At 43.6% G+C, this 20,238-nt stretch overlaps 1 protein-coding gene across 1 annotated transcript in view; it reads right to left on the bottom strand.

The window, feature by feature from the left end:
• GNS (glucosamine (N-acetyl)-6-sulfatase) overlaps positions 1–16,724 on the bottom strand; it is a 37,128-nt gene extending 20,404 nt beyond the window's left edge. Inside the window, exons 1-8 of the mRNA XM_046660967.1 lie at positions 16,383–16,724; positions 11,443–11,502; positions 8,517–8,723; positions 6,704–6,769; positions 5,960–6,058; positions 4,030–4,197; positions 2,345–2,427; positions 972–1,090 (exon numbers count right to left, since the gene is read on the bottom strand). Coding sequence (XP_046516923.1) covers positions 972–1,090; positions 2,345–2,427; positions 4,030–4,197; positions 5,960–6,058; positions 6,704–6,769; positions 8,517–8,723; positions 11,443–11,502; positions 16,383–16,583 — 1,003 coding nt within the window. The 5' untranslated portion in view covers positions 16,584–16,724. The remainder of the gene's footprint in view (positions 1–971; positions 1,091–2,344; positions 2,428–4,029; positions 4,198–5,959; positions 6,059–6,703; positions 6,770–8,516; positions 8,724–11,442; positions 11,503–16,382) is intronic.
• Between the last annotated feature and the right edge of the window lie 3,514 nt (positions 16,725–20,238).

Genomic DNA, 20,238 nt, shown 5'->3' with positions numbered 1-20,238 from the left:
GCTTCTAGAGCAGACTACCAACCTAGGAAATGCTGAGTCTAGATAAACAAGCCAAGGCATGAGACAGCAATTAGCCAAATCCAGAATGTGAGACATTCTAAAGGACAAAACACCAATTTTTCCAATAAATTAGTGGCAAGTGACAGCCTTAGGACACTTAAAAACTAAAGGGAGCGTGCGGACTTTGGATCCTGACACGCGGTAAAGTAGTCAGATGCACACCTGAGTGTTGACGGTGGAATCAGTGTCTGGAGCTTCTTCAAAACCTTCTAGCCAAAAAGAAAAACATGGGGACAGTAGAAGAACCCAAAGGACTGGCCACACGCAGCAGAAAATCGAAGCTGGACAATGGGGATTATTTTACGTGTCTCTACTTTGAGTGCTTAAAAATATTCAAAATAATTCATTGAAGGCCTAATTAATCTGCTCCTATGCAAGCAAGCCTCAGGTTAACTGCATTCAAGTTTATGAAATTTATAGATGGGGAAAAATGAGAACACTGATTTTTAACTACAGAAAGTCCAAGCAGAAAGGATGAACGTCAAGGATATGGGGCTCACACTGCAGGTTTGAAAAGACAAAGAACAAAACAAAAACACACACAAATCAAAAAAACGAATTTCATAATTTCACAAGGAAGAATCTTTCCCCCAGGACACTTCCTGTGTAAAGTGTCTCCCCGATCCTCTCAGGCCTACTTGTCCTGTAAATCTGGTTCCATTTCCTACCTCGTAAAGCCTGCCTCCACCCGTCAGGCCCATTCTCTGCTCCCAACTGCTACGACACTGTGGAATTTAGCAAATAACGACACCTGGTCTCTCTGGGTGGGAATGAGTGGGCCCTGTAAGCAGCAGGTCCTCCCTCTGGCCTGTCCACCCTGTACAAGGAGTGGAGCTCCCTGCCAGTGTGACTGATGGGTGAGAAAGGAGAGGCCCTCATGAAGGTCACAGGGTCCCTGAGCCCATCCTTACCTGTGTGGTAGCCGTTGTCTGATGTGTAAAAGATGTAGGTGTTGTTGAGCTCCCCATTGAACTCCAACCTCTTGACCAGTTTCTCCACAAGGTCATCAACTGAGAGGAGAGTCTGCCACCTGGATGTGAACGGAGGGCGGCAATGGCACTTCAGAGACAGTGGCTGGGCTGCTGCTAACTCGCCGAAAAGCAAAAGCAAAGTCCAAACCCTGCCCTGAAAACCCTCCAGACCACTCTCCCAGGGAGGTCAAATGCCAGATTCCCCTCAAACCCGTTGCAAAAAACAGATCGGAAAATTCCAGAACATAATTAGTTCATTCCAAATCTAACTGTTTCCAAAGAAATACACAAGGCTTTTTATAACCAGTGAGCTTTATTATTATCTTTAGCTTTACTATGGTGATGAGAGTAGAGACAACCAGACGGGAAAGTTGTCAATTCAGTGCTGATGAATACAGATTAATTCAGACAGACCTGTGCCACGACAGTGTTCAATGGTCTGAGCCAGGGCCTTAGCCATGAGCCAAAGCTGCCCACTCTCTGTTTTTTGGGTTTTTTTTTCTGTTTTTAATTATGGTAAAAAACACACTACATAGAATTTACCATTTTAACAATTTTTAAGTGTATAGGTCAGCAGTGTTAGGTATAGTCACACAGTGAAACAGATCTCCAGAACTCTTTCATCTCACAAATCTGAAAGTCTATACCCACTGAAGGACAACTCACTGTTTTGATAGACATATAAAGTTTCACCGGGACATGGCCACGTGCAGTCAGTCACCTGTTGTCTGGGGTTGCTCTGATGCTCCCAGGGCAGAGCTGAGCAGCTGAGACAGAGGCCATATGGCCTGCAAACCTATAATATTTACTATCTGGCCCTTTACAGACAAAGTGTGCCAACCCCTGGTCTAAACTAAATACACCTCAAGAGAAAGTAATGGATTTTTAAAAATTGACTTGAAAGAACTTCTTGAAAATTCCAAACAGCATAGGCAAATATTTTGCTGTAGTCTAAGCCTTTGGGTCTTATGCAAATATTGGGGCCTCTCTCTCACACAAATGACCTTTTCTTTAGACACAGGAAATTTTTTTTTTTTTTTTTGCCAAATGGCTCCAGTTTACAGTATATTTTAATAAGTCATAAAAACGGATTGTTTAATTAGTCCTGGGGTCCAAAGGCCGCCTCATAAACCTAAATGGAAGGGAACCTGCCTGCTTCTGAGGCCTCAGGACCCCCCATCAGAGACTCTCCCCCACCAACCTGCCCCCCTCTGATTTTGTCTCCCAGATAACCACGTGGTGCAGCCCCCCAATCATGGGCTGATCTGGAGGGTCCTAAAGACCACCCAGACTGAGAAAGCAGCAGCTCTTACCTTTTCCTAAAGGCATTATCTAAAAACTGTATTGAAGAATTAGTCATTGGGGTCTTGGCTTGCCGAATTAACCAGTGCTTATTCTAAAATTCAAAAGAAAAAAACATGTTAACACCAAGTCACCAAGGTCAACGAAACTACTCGAGTAGAAAGTGAAAAGGATCATTTTATACTTTAGCAAAAAAGAACTAACTGGAACTTGTATAAGCAACTTTACACTTTCCCTCTCCCCACCTCCCTCCCCTGTGTTCCTAAAAAAAGCTTTCCACAGATTATCACTCATCCTTCAGCTTCTTCCCACCGCCTCCTGAATGGCAGCAGGTCTGGGCTCCTTTGTCAGCAGCATTAATGGGAGAGTGAGTGAAAGACACTGGGAAACTACTGGCTACAAGGAGGTTAAATTTAATAACTTTGGGTCTACTGCCCAAACTGCACAATGGGCAATATTAACTTTACCTTCTTCTAAGTTTTGCCTAATAAGTCATCGTTCTACTGCCCTCTATTTTCCTACCCAAGATATTGATCATCCTAGAACCTTGAGAAAAATCTCATCATAGCAATTTCCTAAAACTTCAAGTCCAAATCAAAGTGTTCTTTTCCTTAAATGAAAAAGTCACAGTTTCAAAAACACACACACCATTAAGTCTCCTCTATATTCATAAAACTCTAAGCTGCCATCTCCCAAACTACGATTCTGAAAGTGTCCTTTAGTTAATATTGAGAAATTAGTAAATTGAGAAATGCTATACAGCATATCCTCCTGTTGGAAATTCAAAGAACATGCATAGCTGAGAAATCCTGTAGCAGAGTGACTTATCTACCTAAAGTTTCTAAACTTACTTGGTCCCAGAAGCTTCTATTAGCTTCTTATGGAACACAGTTTGAGAATGGCCCTCTCGTTTAAAACTCAGTTCACTCAGCTTTAAAATAATACTTAATAAGCACAAGCCTACAGTGTGCCACGCAGTATGCCAGATGTTTCTATGCACTTTAATCCACACAGCAGGTGCGTGAGGGATCAGGATCTCCCACTTCGGACAGAAAAATGCAAGTTCAGCGTCTTGCTCATGGTCAGGCAACTGAGTTAGAAGGTGGGAGTGCTGAGTGTAACTCCAGGACTCCTTCTCCCACCTCACAAGCATGAAGATTTCTGAGTGACAGGCAGGAGGCAGGAGAGGCGTTCTGCCTCTGAACCAGTGAACTGGGTGACCCGATGCAAAGGGAAGGGTAAGAGGCTGGCATGAGGCACACTGAAGTCTGAGCCCTGGCTCATTTCTCCCTTCAACTTGCCTTCCCAATCACACTGCACCGCGCGTCACCCCCTTCCTGTGCCTCAGGTCCGGTGAGGGCCACCAGGGAGGCTGCTGCAGGCCCAGTGAGCCTGAGGCCCGAGTCTCAGCCACTGCCTGGCAGGAAGAGAGTCAGCAGGCAGGCTGGCAGGAGAGCCCGCAGTCAGGGAAGACAGCACTCTGTAACACCCGCTGTGGCTCTCGCGCTCACTGGATGTGCAGCAGGAGCCTTACCTGTACTGCAGAAGCACATTCACCTCACCCATTGTACCAGACAGGGGCAACTACCTCTAAAGATCTGGAAGGGAAACTACATGGCTCAAAGGCTCCCTGACAAGTCTATTGTGCAGTTAATTATATCGAGTGTGGCTTAATTCAAGGGTTAAGGAAAGCTACCGTTCCATGGATGTTGAAGTTCTTGTTTCTTGGGGCAAAGACATTCTGGAAGGTCTTCTGGTACTGAGGCGCGGCTGTCCACGGTGAATGAGGAGCTGGAGTGGAGATCATCATGAAGAACGGCTCAGAGTTGGACTTGTAGTCGAGGAAGTCCAAGGAGACGTTAGCCTGACACACACAAAGATCCGTCATCGCCTACCCTACCCACCACTGAGGACCTGACAGATGCGCGTTCGCTGGTCAACACAAGGTACAGGGTCCCAGGAGCTTCTAACCAATCTCAGCACACAGTCACCGTCATCTGCAAGTCTGCTGGAAGATTTGGCTTTTAGGCAAAACTTACAATAAAAAATTGAAAATGCACACCATCCTAAGAGAGCAATTAAGATCTTGATTCCACAGGATCTGAAACCGCTGTGCCTCCCATAAGGAAAGAAATTGTAATCTGGCCACTTTAGTATTAACTTACATTAACGCAGCTTAGAGTGTACCCATTTGATGTCTTAAAGAATAGAAAAAGAGAGTCAGCCTAATTCACGACAGGGGGAAAGGTGGCTTAAGTCATCTTAATCTTACAAAAATAGGTAGAGAGTAGGTATCAGAAGCTATGCCAGCTCAAGCAGCTAAGCTAAATGAACAGTACGAAATCCAATACCTCACACCAGCACTTCCATTTATATGGACTTACATTTTCACTGACTTATCTGGAGGTACTTCGTGAAAAGGAAAGCACCCCCCGTGCATGCTACTTTTTGATAGTTCTAGCTGATTTATACTTTCATGTATTCCCAATGCTCAGCGCAGAAGACACTGACTGTGTCCCTTTCCTATCTCCAGCCCCCTCACCTGCTTCACTCGGGTCCTGTCGAAAACCCTGTAGTCTCTCCAACACGCCAGACGCCTCACACTCTGTGTTCCCTGTCTGCGGCACTCTCCCCTCATCTGTACAGCTCACTCTCACCTCCTTCAGGATTTTGCTTAAAGGTTATCTAAGTAACCCCTATACTTCCCTCATTCCTCTAACTGATCACCACCTAACGAGTCAGCAGATGAATGTGTGTGCGCACACACACGTGTAAACAAAATCTACCACGAAAAAGTGACCTTCCATACACTCAGGGATTGGCTTCATCTACTGCCGAACACCTGCTATAATGTGGCTGAAGTATCTAGTGAATGAATGCTCCACAGACGGCCGTCAATAGAAACACCTTAGACAGCAAAGTCCCCAATTCACCAGCTTTTAGCAATTTTTATACATAAGTACACAACGCCTGAAGAACTCCCATATCCCTAACCCTCCACCCTCACGACGAAGCCGCCACGTCTTGTAGCTTGTGACTAAAAATGGGGTCAAGAGGGGCTGGCCCTGTGGCGTAGTGGTTAAGTTTGCATGCTCCACTTCGGTGGCCTGGCGTTTGCAGGTTTGGATCCAGGGTGCAGACCTAGCACCATTCATCGAGCCATTCTGTAGTGGCATCCCACATACAAAATAGAGGAGGACTGGCATGGATGTTAGCTCAGTAACAATCTTCCTCAAGCAAAAAGAGGAAGATTGGCAACAGACGTTAGGTCAGGGCCAATCTTCCTCACCAAAATAAATAAAATAAGATAAAATATTGGGGTCAACAGCAGGAACCCCTACAAAGTAAAACCTCTTGAAAGTAATCTCTGTAGTCTTAGAGATTAGTCTTTGGAAAAGGGATTTGTTGCTGGAATTTCAAGAACATTAGATCAGAGCCCGGCTTACAGACGTACAAAGAAAAACAGTCTCAGGAGTTTTAACCAGTTGGAAATATTCTCTGGTAGTCTGACCAAGTTATTATTCATTCCTATCACCCCACACGAACAAGTACAACTCAGGGTTTCTAGGCGGGGTCTTTAATCAAATGTGAGCCAGATCTGCCAGGACCGAGCTTCCGTAACTCACCAGAACGTCAGTCAGGTAGTCCACACTGTAGTTTTCACCATGCTTCCGCGCCTTCCCGTTGATAGAGAGGGTATAATTATAGTATTTAGAATTCTTTTCCTATTAAAGAGAGGAAAGTAAAATTTGTTATGAGGTCAGCACACAAAATCAAAGTTGGAAACCATGCTGGGCTAAACTATACTCTGTTTAAATAGTGATAAGACATGAAAAAGAGGTAATTCTCGTCATAAGCCACATCACAACGTTTCAGTCAACGATGGATTGCACACACGACGGTGGTCTCGTAAGATTAATGCCATACAGCCTAGGTGGGTAGTAGGCAAGCCATCTGAGTTTGTGTAAGTGCACTCTATGACGTTCACACAGATAGGAAAGCACCTAGCGACACATTTCTCAGAACGTACCCCTGTTGTTAAGCAATGGATGACTATACTCATCAATGTCGAACTGGATTTTTTGACTAGGGTTTTATTACCTACTGGCACAGTTTCAATAACTGTCTAGTTTAAAAAGCCAGAAGTGGATCAGGTCAAATAGCAAAATATGTTGCTAAACCTTGTGCAATGAAAGAAAAACATCCCGCAAAGGAGTGACTCACAAATCATGACTTTCTTTTAAGGAGATAAAACAGCCAATCATCAAAGCAAACCAAGTTATGTCCAGATCAGAGCTAAATTAGAAAGGAAACATATTTTGCGCCTGTAGGGCTGTGTGTAATTGTCACCGACTTGAGGAGTCACTCACCAAGGCATACCAGTAACTCCAGCCCAGAGGAACATGCTCGAGGCCACCTGCATCGGGGGCTCCATACTGAAAAGCAAGACAAGCAGGACGTGAGAAGCCCTTCGACAAGACCACATCAGAGAGAAACAGGGAACTTTCAGCATCTTTTTAGATCAGTGTCTGAAACATGGTAGGTGCTCAACTTTCCCAAACACATGAACCAGTAAGAAAGCAAAGAGCACTATAATGCTAGGAACTTCGGACGCAGGAGTTGGCAAACTATGGCCAGTGGGCCAAACGTATCCCGCCAACTGTTCTGTATGGCCAGCAAACTAAGAATTTGTTCCAACCATTAAAAAACATAAACACCAATCGAAAGAAGAATATCATGTGACGGTTAAATGAAATTCAAACTTCAGTGATGACGCAGTTTTACTGGAACACAGCCATGCTCACTGGTCTGTGTAACGTCCGCCTGCTTTCAGGCTCCAGTGGCAGATCTGAATAGTCACAGCAGAGACACATGGCCCGCAAAGCCTAAAATATGTACTTCGGGCCCTCTACAGAAAAAGACTACATGGCTTAGGCCACAGGGCTCATTTGCTGAGCTACTAATGGCATGGACGGAATAGTCCAACTGACCTTGTCACTAACAACAGCAAAATAATCAGACTGTGAGCTATCAGCTTGGAACTTCAGTTGTCCTGCTGATGACACTGACTTTGGAGCTCAATTTATCTGACGAGATGAGTACGTGACCAGACCACAGAATCATCCCATTTTACCACCACAAGGTTTAATACTGCCCATTTAAGGCAGAATTTAATCCCTGAGAACTCTATCTTTGTACTTTAGAGAATTTTTCCTAATTTCGTGTGCATGTTAGATGATTGTTAACATACAAAGTAGTATAAGTTCTCTTTATGACCCAGAGCCTAAACCCAATGACCTAGTATCCATACTTATTTCTCATGATTCTTTCCAAACTGTCTCATCTTCCTGCAAACTCACAAGGCTGCAAGTTCTCCCAATTACTGAGGGGAGGAGGAGAATTAACAGAAAATTCAGATCAGATATTAAGATCTCTAGCAACCACAGATAAAGTATATAAGAAAACGTACATCTTCTCTTTGTCCTGCATCCCCAGTTTTACTCTAAGAGAAAACCCCAAACACTCTCAAATACGCTATTTCTTTTGCGCTTGAACTCTGACTAAAACCTAAGGCCAACGTGGTGGGCTTGAAGCCAGGAAATCTGGCCTTGGCAGGTCACAGTGAGGTACCCTCCTTCCAGGCCCATGAGGCCAGCACACCGGCCACTTGGCCGTGTGTTTTAATGGCCGGAAAGTACCAAGCTCTGCGTGTTTTCCCTTTATCACTGAGCTGTCCACATTTTTTCCGCATTTTTCAAGTTAGAAAATGGGTTACACATTAAGTCGTTGTAATTCAGGAAAGATACTAAGAAGAAAAAATTCTTCACTCTGATCCTGATAAAGGGGAAATGGAAACAAAGATACTGTGACGGCCACATGACCGGCAGAATTCTTGAGGAAAAGGGGAAGACGCATCGGACAGCTGCCATCCTAGGGCAATTTCTAAAAAAATGCTCCTGAGACCATTAAAGGAAGAGCAACTACAACACCCGGATCATGTGAGTAAGCTCTTACTTAATGGGCAGATTAGGAGAAAACAACATACACCAAAAACCCTTTAATGTGACCTGAATGGATGCTAATTAAAAAACAATTAACATGAATTACATTAATGCACATTTAAAACACTGCTAGTAAAAAAAAAAAAAGAAAAAAAAGGAATAATTAGGCCATTCAACATACCTCATTTAAGTATTTCCCTGCAAAAAAGGTTTGATAACCACACATGGACCTGAGAATTGCTGGGAAAGTATTAGGTTCCTGGATCTTCTGCCAAGACTTGCTGCTGCAGTTTCCCTCTAAGGTGTTGTTGACCACGTGGTGGTTATGCGGGTACTTTCCCGTCAGGATACTCGCTCGGCTCGGGCAGCAAAGAGCACTTGGCACGTACTACAAAGGAACAAACGCAAGCGAAGACAAGTTACCTGAGAAAGATGATTTCCCATCATTTCTAGAGAGAAGAAGGAAAGCTGCTCAAAACTCTAACTTCTAGCTGCCCAGGGAATAGAGATTTTCTTCCCACACGACACGCTTCAGAGCTGCTGTCCGTCACACAGTGGAGACGGTAACGCAGGTAAACCGAGAGAACGGATTTCTTTCTCAGCTGGTCTCCTTCTGCAGGATAACAGCTATTCTAATCTCATCTGCCAAAGAAATATTTCCATGCACGGAGCACAGCAGGGTGGGAGGGAGGTCTCAACCAAAGACAGAGACTACCCCTTGACTCTAACATGGCTGAAAAGGAGAGGTTCATTTTCAGGTTGATCTGTAAGTATACATTTCCCGTATCACTTTATACCCTGGACACAGACGTTTTCTTCTACTGTAATTGTGTGTCCACTAGCTACTGTCGTCAACAGACTTACTCCATCCTACCCGATAACGTTTGTACACGTCTTAACATACGTCACCAGGCCACTTTCCAGAGGGTGGGACGAGCTTCTACCTGCACCAGCAGGGAAAGCACACTCATTGGAGCACACCCTTGCCAAAATTACATCTTAGCCTTTGTAAATACTTAGCCTTTCTTTGGCCTTTCAAATTGGATTTGGTATTTTTAAATACTAGCGGGGATGGACGTTCTCCACACGCGTTCTGACCAATTCTGTTCACGTGAACGGTCTGTTCACCTGCTTCGTGCATTTTTTCCTCCCGGGCTGTTGGCCTCTTGTTACATAAAATTTGAACTAAGGAAGGATTCCATCATGTTACAAATACTTCCTGTTTTTTACTTTTGCTTTTTAATTTTGTTAGCTGTTTGAGTTTTGTAATTTTTATACTGGCAAGTCTTTTCTTTCCTCTTCTGTTTCACGACCTATTTTTTGGCCAATACCACACTGTTTACTGCATCTTCATATTATACTTTAGTATCCAGTAGGGCAATTTCATCCTTTAAAAAAATTACCTTGATTGTTTTAACCTAATTATTATTCCAGATAACTCTGAAATCACTTAATTCAGCCTAAAGAAATCTTGTTGAGATTCTGATTAGAATAAACATTTCATAGTATTCTATCTTCCCCCAGAAAACGATGTGCATATCTACATATTAACTATTTTTATTGTAGCACTCACAAAGTTCTGTTAATTTATTTATAGAGGTCTTAACCTTTATTGGCCACCACCAGCTGTTCCTAGAGTTTGTATTTTCCTGCTGTATGAATGGGATCTTTTCTCCCCCTATATTTCACTAACTGGTTATATGGAAAAAAGTTATTTTTATTTTTTTCATTTCTACCTTATTCAATTCTATTAATTTAAAAAGTTTTCCAACAATTCTCCTGTGTTTTCAAGGGAGAAAATCCAAACAGGTGGAAATAATAATTTTGTCTTTTTCCAATGGTTTTACCTCTTAACTCCATAAGCCTTTGCCAACGACTAGAGAGTTCAGAACATTAAGTGGAGGTGGTGGGCCTTTGTCTCATCCCTAACACTGCCCTGAGTCTTCCACCTTAACTGTAAGGTGTGCTATCTGTTTGAAATAGTCATCACAGTAAGGATGTACTCTCCTAACAGTTTAATAAATTGTCAGAAAAGGATGCTAAAATTTCAGAGAACTTAAAGCATCTATTGAAATGAACATCTCTCCCTTCCTTCTTTCAACTACTGATAGCGTGTTAGTGGACGACTGAGACAAGTGTTTACTTTACATGTATCCCTTCATCTAACCTCACAAAAACCCGGACAGATGTTTTAGTACTCCCATTTACAAATGCGGAAACCAAGGGCCAGAAAAGTTAATAACCTGCTTGAGGTCACAGACCTAGAAAAGACGGAGAGAGAGCATTCAAAACTAGGCGATCTGGCCCCAGAGTCTGTGCTCTTAGCACAACACTACGCTGCTATTCAATGGACTTCCCGACATTAAGCTAGGCTACCACTTACTTGGTTATGTGCACAGTCTTGAATTTGACATTCATTTTTTATTTTTTTGCTGAGGAAGATTCGCCCTGAGCTAACATCTGCTGCCAATCTTCCTCTATTTTGTATGAGATGCCTGCCACAGCATGGCTTGATGAGCAGTGTGTAGGTCTGTGCCTGGGATCCAAATCTGTGAACCCCAGGCCACCAAAACAGAGTGTGCGAACTTAACCACTATGCCACCAGGCCAGCCCTGATTTGTTAGCATTTTATTTTGGATATTTGCATCTACATTTTTATATATATATATATGTTTCTCTCTCATACACACACACACATATATAGTTGTTGTTTTGGTTTTTTTGCTATCATCTCTCTCAGGTTTGGCTATCAAGGTTGACTGGGCTTTGTCAAGTGGCCTGCAAGCTTTTACCGTGGAACAGTTTACACAGCATGAACCTTACTTGATTCTTACAATCCACTTTCAAACCCCAAACAGTGAGGTTTTAAGTAAAATTCTCTAGTTCTGAGTTGTAGATCAGACTGGCTTAGAAAATACCTGCAAATCATCTTCAATTGGTAAGAAGTAATACTTCAATTAAAAGAATTTGTATCACATTAAAGTCCTTCCTTCAGATCAGGCATTTAACCAGAAAAAAAACACACCGATTACCCAAAAGAGAGTGTTCCTTCCCAGAACATAAACACAATTCAAGTGTAACAAAATTAAATGAGCTTCAAAACTTACAGCACTGGAGAAGGTCATCCCCATCTCCCCGATGAGAGCCTTGGTTTTCTTCAGCGGTGTCTGTAAAATACATTATCTGTTAAACAACTCCTTTCAGTAAACTAAAACACACAGATCAAAATTTGTGTCTTTTGCATCTTACTCTCAACCTTTTACTCCCAAACGGTCAGCTCCGTCTGACACTAGGAAACACTCAAGAGAGTCCTGTGCGATTCTCGAGATGAACTAAGCAGGTCTGGCTACAGTCTGTCATTTCCTGTGCAAAAGTTCAGGGGTCATCAGGCTTGGAGGGAGGGAAAGTTCCTAGCCGATGGCATTCTTCTAGCAACGCGGATTTCAATGTAATGAAATGTTAGGTCCCTTTTCTCATTCGTCACCTGCCCCCTTATGAGAGAGAGAGGGTAGAACTACCTGTATCAATTCATCTTTAGAAGCAGGATGTGGGAAATGATATGAAGGAAACCTTCCACCTTTTAAAATAGAAATAAGATAACACTTAGGTTCTGAAAGTGAGACAAGGCCCTGAGGCTGAGACTGACTCAAATATCAGACATTCAGAGGTGGAGCCCAGAGGTAACTTTAAGCTCATGGCCCTGTGGAGCAGACCAATCACCTCCTCGGGTAAGGACTAGACCAGGTGTCAAAGAGGTGTACACAGAACCCCCGTCGAGCAAAAGACTAGTCAGAAATGACTCTGTTTTGAGCCTTGATTTTTATCTTTTGTTCAAAAGGTAAGATCCTGACAAGTATAGAGAACAATTAACCTCAAATCCTAGGGTGAGGATCAAAGTATGAAGATGGTCATTTAAACACAAATAAAAGGAACACTAACAATCTTTTTCAGATTCTAGACAAGAATGAACCACTGAAGAGGCTCATTTTAGTTGTACTCTGAGTCAGTTCATGAGGATGCCAAAGGACCTTTGAAATATAAGCCCATACTGAATGCAGTTTTATGTATATTTCGTTGTGCAATAATTCCTTAAAAATAATCCAAATATATAACCATGTTAACAAGAGCCTCATCTTGACTATTGTCTAACCGACTTTTCTCCATTGCTTTATACATATAGTAGAAAACCTAGGGAACCCATCAGCTCAAAAGGGTGAGAATTCTAACTTATTCAAGAGCTCTGACAGTTTCCTGAGCAGATCCATAAGAGTTCCCAGGAGATGCTAGCGATCCACAAGGTCTTTGCTAACCTTCAGAAGCAAGGTCAGCAGTCATGATCTCCCATGAAACATCACTGAGGGCTACCCTCAGGTAAAGAACATGGGGCTGAACCAAACACTGGTTGACGAAGAACCCGAGTTATAGTGAGGGCCTGGGGAGGGGAAATGAGAATGCCAAGGGTAAGTGGGGAAAAGGACCATGTGAGTTGATGATATGGGACTCGACTGTCAAACTGGTAAATATGCAAAGCTACCGAAGAATATCTGACTTACACTAAGACTATACTGTGTGACTATAACCCATTTGTTAAACACTGAACATGTGCCTGACACTGATCGAGGCACTGGTGGACAAATGGTGGTCCCTCCTGATCCCTGTACTCTCGGGGACTTAACTAACAGGTAAACAAGCGTTTCAGGCGTGACAAGCGCTATGAACAGAATAAACCAGCATGATGTGCTTGCAGCGGGTGGGAGGAAGGCAGAAACCACTTTAGACGGGTGGGAGGAAAGGCCTCTTTCAGGAAGGAACTTTGGTACTGAGAGTCATGTGATGTGGAGTGAGCCACACCAAGGTCCAGGAGCAGATGCTTCCAGCCCGAGTGAGCAGCAAGGACGAAGGCTGCCAGGGAAGGAAAGAGAGACACGGGAGGGACAGAAAGAAGGCCAGTGTGGTCAAAGCAGCACAGTAAGTGAAGGGGAGCATGGGGTTAAGACAAGCTCGGAGAGTCAGGCAGGAGCCAGAAGATGATGCATGGCCGCGTGGGAATCTAGATTTCAGGGCAAGTAAGAAATCTGTACTAACAACCATAATCTACACTGCTAATAGTAGTACGAGTGATAACCATAATCTGTGCTTAATCAAACAAGTCTGAAACAAGAAACCACACTGTACTGAAATGTATACATGTGTCCACGGAAATAGGAAATGCTAAAAGGGATCCATAAGATCTAAGCAAAGATAGCGACTGGTCAGGTTCAGGCCATACAACGTTCTCTAGGAAGCAGCCAATCTCACACTCGTACGTGGGGAAATGTGTTACTTTACTCATCTGAAGCAAAATCCCTTCCAGAAGAATCCTCAGGAGTCATTTACTTTCCTGGCTCTCACATATGGCTGCGCTGAAATAAAGTTTTGACAATTCTCATGATTCTATGGCTAACCTTCCTTTTAGCAAATGGAAGACCACTTTGCTTTAAGCAAAGCAAAGAAACGATGTATTTATTCTTCCCTACATTTCATCCCGGCTCCTTCCCTCACTTCCCTGAAGTTTCGAACAAATGTCACTTTTTCTAGATGGATGATTTTAACAAGAGCAACCTGTGCTTCTGTGAAGAACAGTGTGTCCATCACACCATAATGACCTTCAAGTAAAATCAAGAAATAGATAGGAACAGTTCCTTGGGCAAAAAAAACTATAAACGGAGTCCCACAGATGATACCTTCAAAAAAAACAGTGAAATGGTGAAGATGATGCTCCCCCACAAAAGTCTCTTTCAAAGGTGATGGAAAGATTCCACATTAAGCCACAATCAAACACGTCCTATGATCCTCTGACCTGAGTTAGTCTGGGGGATTGACTACTGTTTATTTTGCCAACTACGGCAGCCATTTATAATCTTTTTTGGGTCAGACACCTCCTCTCTCCACAAAATAAAAATACACAAAGTATTACATATAAATTAAGGTGTTCCATGACCCCATCGACGTCCCTGAACGTCACCTGAAGAACCTGTGCTCTATGGTACAAGTGACTGTGCTGATGTGCGTATGTAGAATGCCATCTGGTAAGTGAGCATCATCACAGAATTCTAGAAGAGGAGAAAAAGCATGGGGGTCTGAGAGCCGAAGACTCTGGGCTTTGCCCTTTATTAGCTACACGGACCTTGGTCAAGTCACTTAACCTCCGGGACGTCTTAGTTTCCTCTTATTTAAGATAAGGACGACAGCTATAGCAAAAGACCCCTGTGATGAGGCACAAGTGTAAGACACCTCACACTCTGACTGGCTCCAAGTCAGTTCTCAAATGCCCTCACTGTCTTCACTCTCTCTTCAAGTCCTGTTTGACAACTAGTGGTAGAATACTCTGAAAAGGCTAGTAGAGAAGCCAGAATTCTCTAGAGAGGTGGGAGCATTCAAGTTGACTTGTCATTCCCTGCACTCAATTTTTGCTCCTCTCTCCAGCATAAACACCGCTAAGAAAGAATCTGCTGCTGGTGTAAAGAGACAAAGGGGATTACTGCGCTACGGGGGAGGGACCTCAAATACACACACCACACCTGTGGTCGACAAGAACTGATGGAACTGAATTCTGAACGCCTTAGAGTGAAGCGATGAGTTTTGTTCTCAACAGAGACGTGAAAGGCTGACCTTTTAATTCAGGCTTTAGTCATAAGCTATTATTCACTTCTGATGGAAATTTTTTTTTTCAAAGGAGTTCTGTGAGGAGGATAAGTGTAGTGGTTGGAATGGTGGAAAAAACAAAGTAAAATCCAGGAGGGCAATTAAGTTAAGACTCTCAATGTCAATGTGGCTGAGTAGAAACTAAAAGACCATGAGGCACACGTGGCAGGAAGAAGTGTGGAGTCAAAACGCAAGCATCTTAAACACCATCTAGAAAAGCTCTCATACTCTTGAACAGAGGCCCGATTAAGAAATACATTTTAATTCACAACCCAGAAATACATACATATGGATATGCTTACCTTTACCACATGTCCCACACAGACCTTTTCTATTCTACTCTATTCCACAGGAAAGTAAAAATGCTGGTAGCTACTCAACGAATTTCACAACTCCCTCTCTGGGCTGATGAGCAGTTTGAAGGACACTGACCTAGAGGGTTACTACACAGAGGAAGTTAGGGACCGCCTGCCTCCAGTGTTTTCACAGTCTCAGCATTTAGCTGAAAACAAAAAGAGAACTGAAAGGAAGAAAGCGATAAAGCATTTGTCTTTAAGAAGATAAGACGAATGCCACCCAAGATCAGAGCACTCCTAATGCCTCAGCCACCCATGGGCCTCGGGCAAGCCACTTTCCGGGCCTCCACGAGCACCACGGGGTTGGGTGCATGCTTCTGAAGGTCATAAATTCCAGAACTCTAAGATAAAGAAGCAAAACTGACTCCGGGAAAGAAAGGAGTCTTATGACAACACCCTTCAATATACAATGGAACACTGACAGTATCGAACGCATCAGCCAGGTGTCCAATTAGGCTAATTGAATTTGATTCTTGCGAGGCAAAGCACACGCTGAACAGTTCGACATCCTACCTACCAACCGCATAAGTGCATTTCAGCACTTATTTTACAAACAGGCACAGACGCCATACATAGGGACAAATGCAGAGGTGGCCTAGGTCCCCTCACAGAGGGGGCTGCTCTCGTCCTCTGATCCAAAAGAAAACCCACTAAGGCTTCCGCGCTCTTGGCCAGCACCTGCTCCTCGTTGGTTCAACCCATCACTAACTGGCGTCCACACGTTTGTCATGAGACGTGAACACAAACTCGGCAGCAGTAAGGTGCAGGCTAGAAGCTCCGTGTGGTGCGTGCATATGTGTGAATCAGAAGAGATGCGGGAGAAAGAGCAGCAAAGAGAGTCCTGCGGCCCCTCAAGACCCGCGTAAAGGGCCTGGCGTGGCAAAACCAAACCTGCCCCGGGTCCGGGCAGCCAGTCCAGGGAGTCGGGGTGGGGATGGGGCAGGAGGCGAGAAACCAGGGAGTCCGCCTGGAGATGGAGGGGCGGGGCAGAAAGGGAGAAGAGTTACCATGCCGCCGAGCACTTCGTCCTGGTCGTCGGTGAGGAGCAGCACCACGTTGGGCCTCCGAGAGCCTGCCGCCGCCCCGGAGACCCCCAGGCAGCCGCCCAGCAGCAGCGGCAGCAGCAGCAGCAGCAGCGGGCGGCAGGAGGGCAGGTGGCGGGGGCTGCCCCGCCGGGGCCCACCGGGGGCCAGAGGCAGGAGCCGCATGGCGGCCAGGGCTCCGGGGGCCCCCGGCACGGGTGGAGGGACGCGCCGGTGGCTGAAGAGCGAGAGGCCGGCGAGGAGGAGGAAGAGCAGGCTGGACGGCGCAGGCCGGGGTCGGCGGTCAGGCGTTTTCTCCCCGGGCGCGATCACGTGCGCCGGGGCAGGGGGCGGGGCGCGCCGCGCGGTCACGTGACGGGCGGCCGCGGGGGCGGGGGCGGGGCTGCGGGCGGAAAGGGCTGGAAACCCGGAAGCGGGCGGAAGGCGGGTCCCGCTGGTCTCAGGCTCAGGGTCGGTTGGCTGGGGCTTCTCCGGGGTCTGTGTCCAAGAGCTTGGTGCAAAGATCAAAATGGAGGGCAGATAAAACCGAGAAGAGAAGGGAATCAGCGGACAGCCAGCGATTAGGAGGAAGGGGGAATGTGCCTATAGATGGTAAGATCAGCTGGTGGCCAGGTGGGCCGTGCAGAATTTAATCCCCGAGTCATCGAGCACTTATCGACGGCCCTTGTGGTATTCAGTTTTCTCGACAACTCAGCTATTACATATGGAGCTGGATTTCAAGTCTGCTCTCTCAACGCCAAGCCTGGTTACGCTATTCCTCAGCTGATGTAGTGGTTTCAAACGTGTTAGGGATATCTCGACAACCTAATATTCCCTGGTGAATTTTTCAATATTTTCCCTAGTATTTTTGGATGGATTTTTGAAAGCCCTCTTAGAAGATGATGGAGAATGTGCACCTTGAACAAAAACAAAACCCCTGAAACATAGTCATCCGACCACGTTATTAACTAATCTTTAGGGAAAAAATTCCATGAAATTAGGGCTCCCGATATTTCTGTGGTAGCTCTAGAGCCGCTGTAAGGGTAGGACCCCTCTGCAGAAGTCTGTGCAGACAGAAATACCCTTGGCAAGGTGAACCATCAAGCCTCATTCCCAGCTCAGACCAAGAGTCTGTACCTCCTGGCTCCTGACAAAGAAAGTGTATTTTCTCTAAGCAGGACCTCCTGACAAGAAAAGCCTTAAAACTTGTGAAAGCGCTGGACTATACGGTAAAAATAATTGTGGAAGTGCTTCAAAATGTCATATATACAACCATAAGGCTTATGCAAAGGAAGTGTTGTCTTCGTTTTATTTTTTTTAAAAAAGTAAGTCTACAGAAGGCAAGAGAATCTTTTAAAAATGAAGTCGAGTTCCACTGCAAGAAAGAATTTTGCTGGAAATCTGGTCAGAGAACTTCCCAGATGGCCAGGCTGTGGGGTTACAGTCTTAGGCTAGGCTAATTTTGCACACTGGTAGAATAACTAACTCTTGTGTGTTCATATTCCAAGACTTCCAGGAAGACTTCTTGCACAAAAACACCCTGTTCCATCTGAATTGATGCCCCCAATTGTAAAACTGTACAATTGTTCTAGGTTGAAGGCTAGACTATAAATTATTTGAGGCCAGATATTGTATAATTAGGTGCCAACTTTGTTTCAGATGCTAGCTGAGTGCTGAGGAGACGCTGTCCCTCCTTCATGGAACTTGCAGTCTAGTGGCAGAAATATACAATCTACTAATCACGGAAGCATATAATTACAAATAGGGAGACATGCTATGAAGGAAAAGGAAAGGGTGCAATGAGCATTTAAGGAGGTGGAGGGTTGACCTAGTCTAAGGTGCCCCGAGGAAGTAAACTGTGTGGCAGGTTGAAGTTTAACTAGGAGATAATCTGTTAATGGAATAGTGGCATGGTAGAATGTCTCCTAGGCACAGAATACAGCATGTGTAAAGGTCCTTCGGTGGTGCATTCAAAGAACTAAAAGAAGCCAGTGTGGTTGGAGTTGAGGGAGAGAAGAGGGAGAAGTCGGCAGGGCCCACTATGTTACGGATTTTGGTCTTTATCCTAACGCTAATGGGAAATCACTGGAAGAGTAGAGGAGAAATATAATCGTACATGAATTTTTATGAGATCCTTTAGGCTGTGGCATGGTGTACAGATTAAAAGAGGACAAGAATGGATAAGGTCAATCAATTAGGTGGAGTGAGATGATGATAACAGGGGCAAATCCAGATTTTGTGGGACCTGAAGCTTGTATACAATTTGGTGGGGATGGCTCCTTAAGAAAAAGAAGAACAATTATAAATACAAAATTTTTATACTAAGAAAAGAGATCACAATATTATAAACTTTTAAAAGTTGAAAAATATTACAAATAATGCAAAACTTTAAAATAACATAATATTTTTATTAATTAACTGTCAGGCACACGTCTCCATACATTTTCCCCCATATTTTATGGCTACATACTCTTTAATCATCTCTTCATATGACAATAGTTTGTATATTTTATATAGAGAGAATAGAAGTATAATTTAGTCTTTAGCACGGTTGATCAGTATTTGTTTTATATTATTGATAGTTAAGAAATTTGTTTTATCCTCATAGTTTGTTATTGGTTATATATATATATATATATATATATAGTGTTTTTGTCAAATTTCACAAAGCTCTAGCAAGTATCTTTATATGGGCATTTGAAATTTTCTTGCAGTTACTAATCTTATGTATTCTTTGAACCAAACACACTCATTAGTCATCAGTGTGTGCATTGTAATCGTGTTCTCTGAATTTACGTAATCTTCATTGTTGTCAATTTGAGGTCAAATCAGAAAGAAATTTAAATATTTTTGAATGAGTTTATATGATTTGCTTCTCTGCACAGATTGATTGTCAAACAATCGAAGAGCCTATTTATTACTCTCATTTGCAATTTCTCTCTCTCTCTTAAAGAATAGCTGTTTTTGTTATGATCTGAAAAAAAAATTTGTTACTATTCACTTCTCAATGTCTGGATAATTTCTCTTGATTTTCTCACTCATGTTCATCATTTTGGTTTCATATTTCACTAATTTTTTTATCTCAGTTTTATCTCTCTGCCTTAATAAAATAAATTTAAAGATAACAAAAGAAAGTATCTACTATACCCGTCCACATCAGGAGTCTGTAATTTATCACTTGCTTAACTGAAACGTTCCGAAATGTCTTTCTAAATTGCAGTTAAAATCTTATATTTGAGTTTTATCAATTGTTGAATAAGTTTTTACATCTCATTTGTCTTTTGGTTTGTCTTCTCAGTGATTGAAAATACATTTTAGAGCACTTACATTTTCATTGAGACTATGTTGCAAGGTTTGAACACCTTTCTTTTTTTTCGTTTAAAGATTGGTTCCTGAGCTAACATGTTGCCAATCTTCTTTTGTTTCCTTCTTCTCCCCAAAGCCCCCCAGTACATAGTTGTATATTCTGGTTGTGAGTGCCTCTGGTTGTGCTATGTGGGATGCCACCTCAGCATGGCCTGACGAGCTGTGCCATGTCTGCGCCCAGGATCCAAACTGGTGAAACCCTGGGCCACTGAAACCACTCAGCCACAGGCCAACCCCCTGAACACCTTTCTAATGCACCGACCATTTCGTTACACTTAGACTCATCAAGGAAGAATCCAAGTTGGCATTTATGTTTAAAATACTCCATAGAGCAGTTGAGCCTGAAAATAAAACACGCACCTGTTGCCCAGCATTGAAGTACTTAACAACCTCAGGTGCTTTGAGGCAGCCTTTCCTCTCACAAAATTAGGGTAATGAGTTGTGTGTGGCTCATGTCCCACAAAGTTGTTTCTAA

The sequence above is a fragment of the Equus quagga genome, chromosome 1 (assembly GCF_021613505.1).
Source record: "Equus quagga isolate Etosha38 chromosome 1, UCLA_HA_Equagga_1.0, whole genome shotgun sequence".
NCBI classification, from domain to species: domain Eukaryota; kingdom Metazoa; phylum Chordata; class Mammalia; order Perissodactyla; family Equidae; genus Equus; species Equus quagga.
The sequence above is the reverse complement of the archived record's forward strand: the minus strand, read 5'-3'. Positions and strand labels throughout refer to the sequence as shown.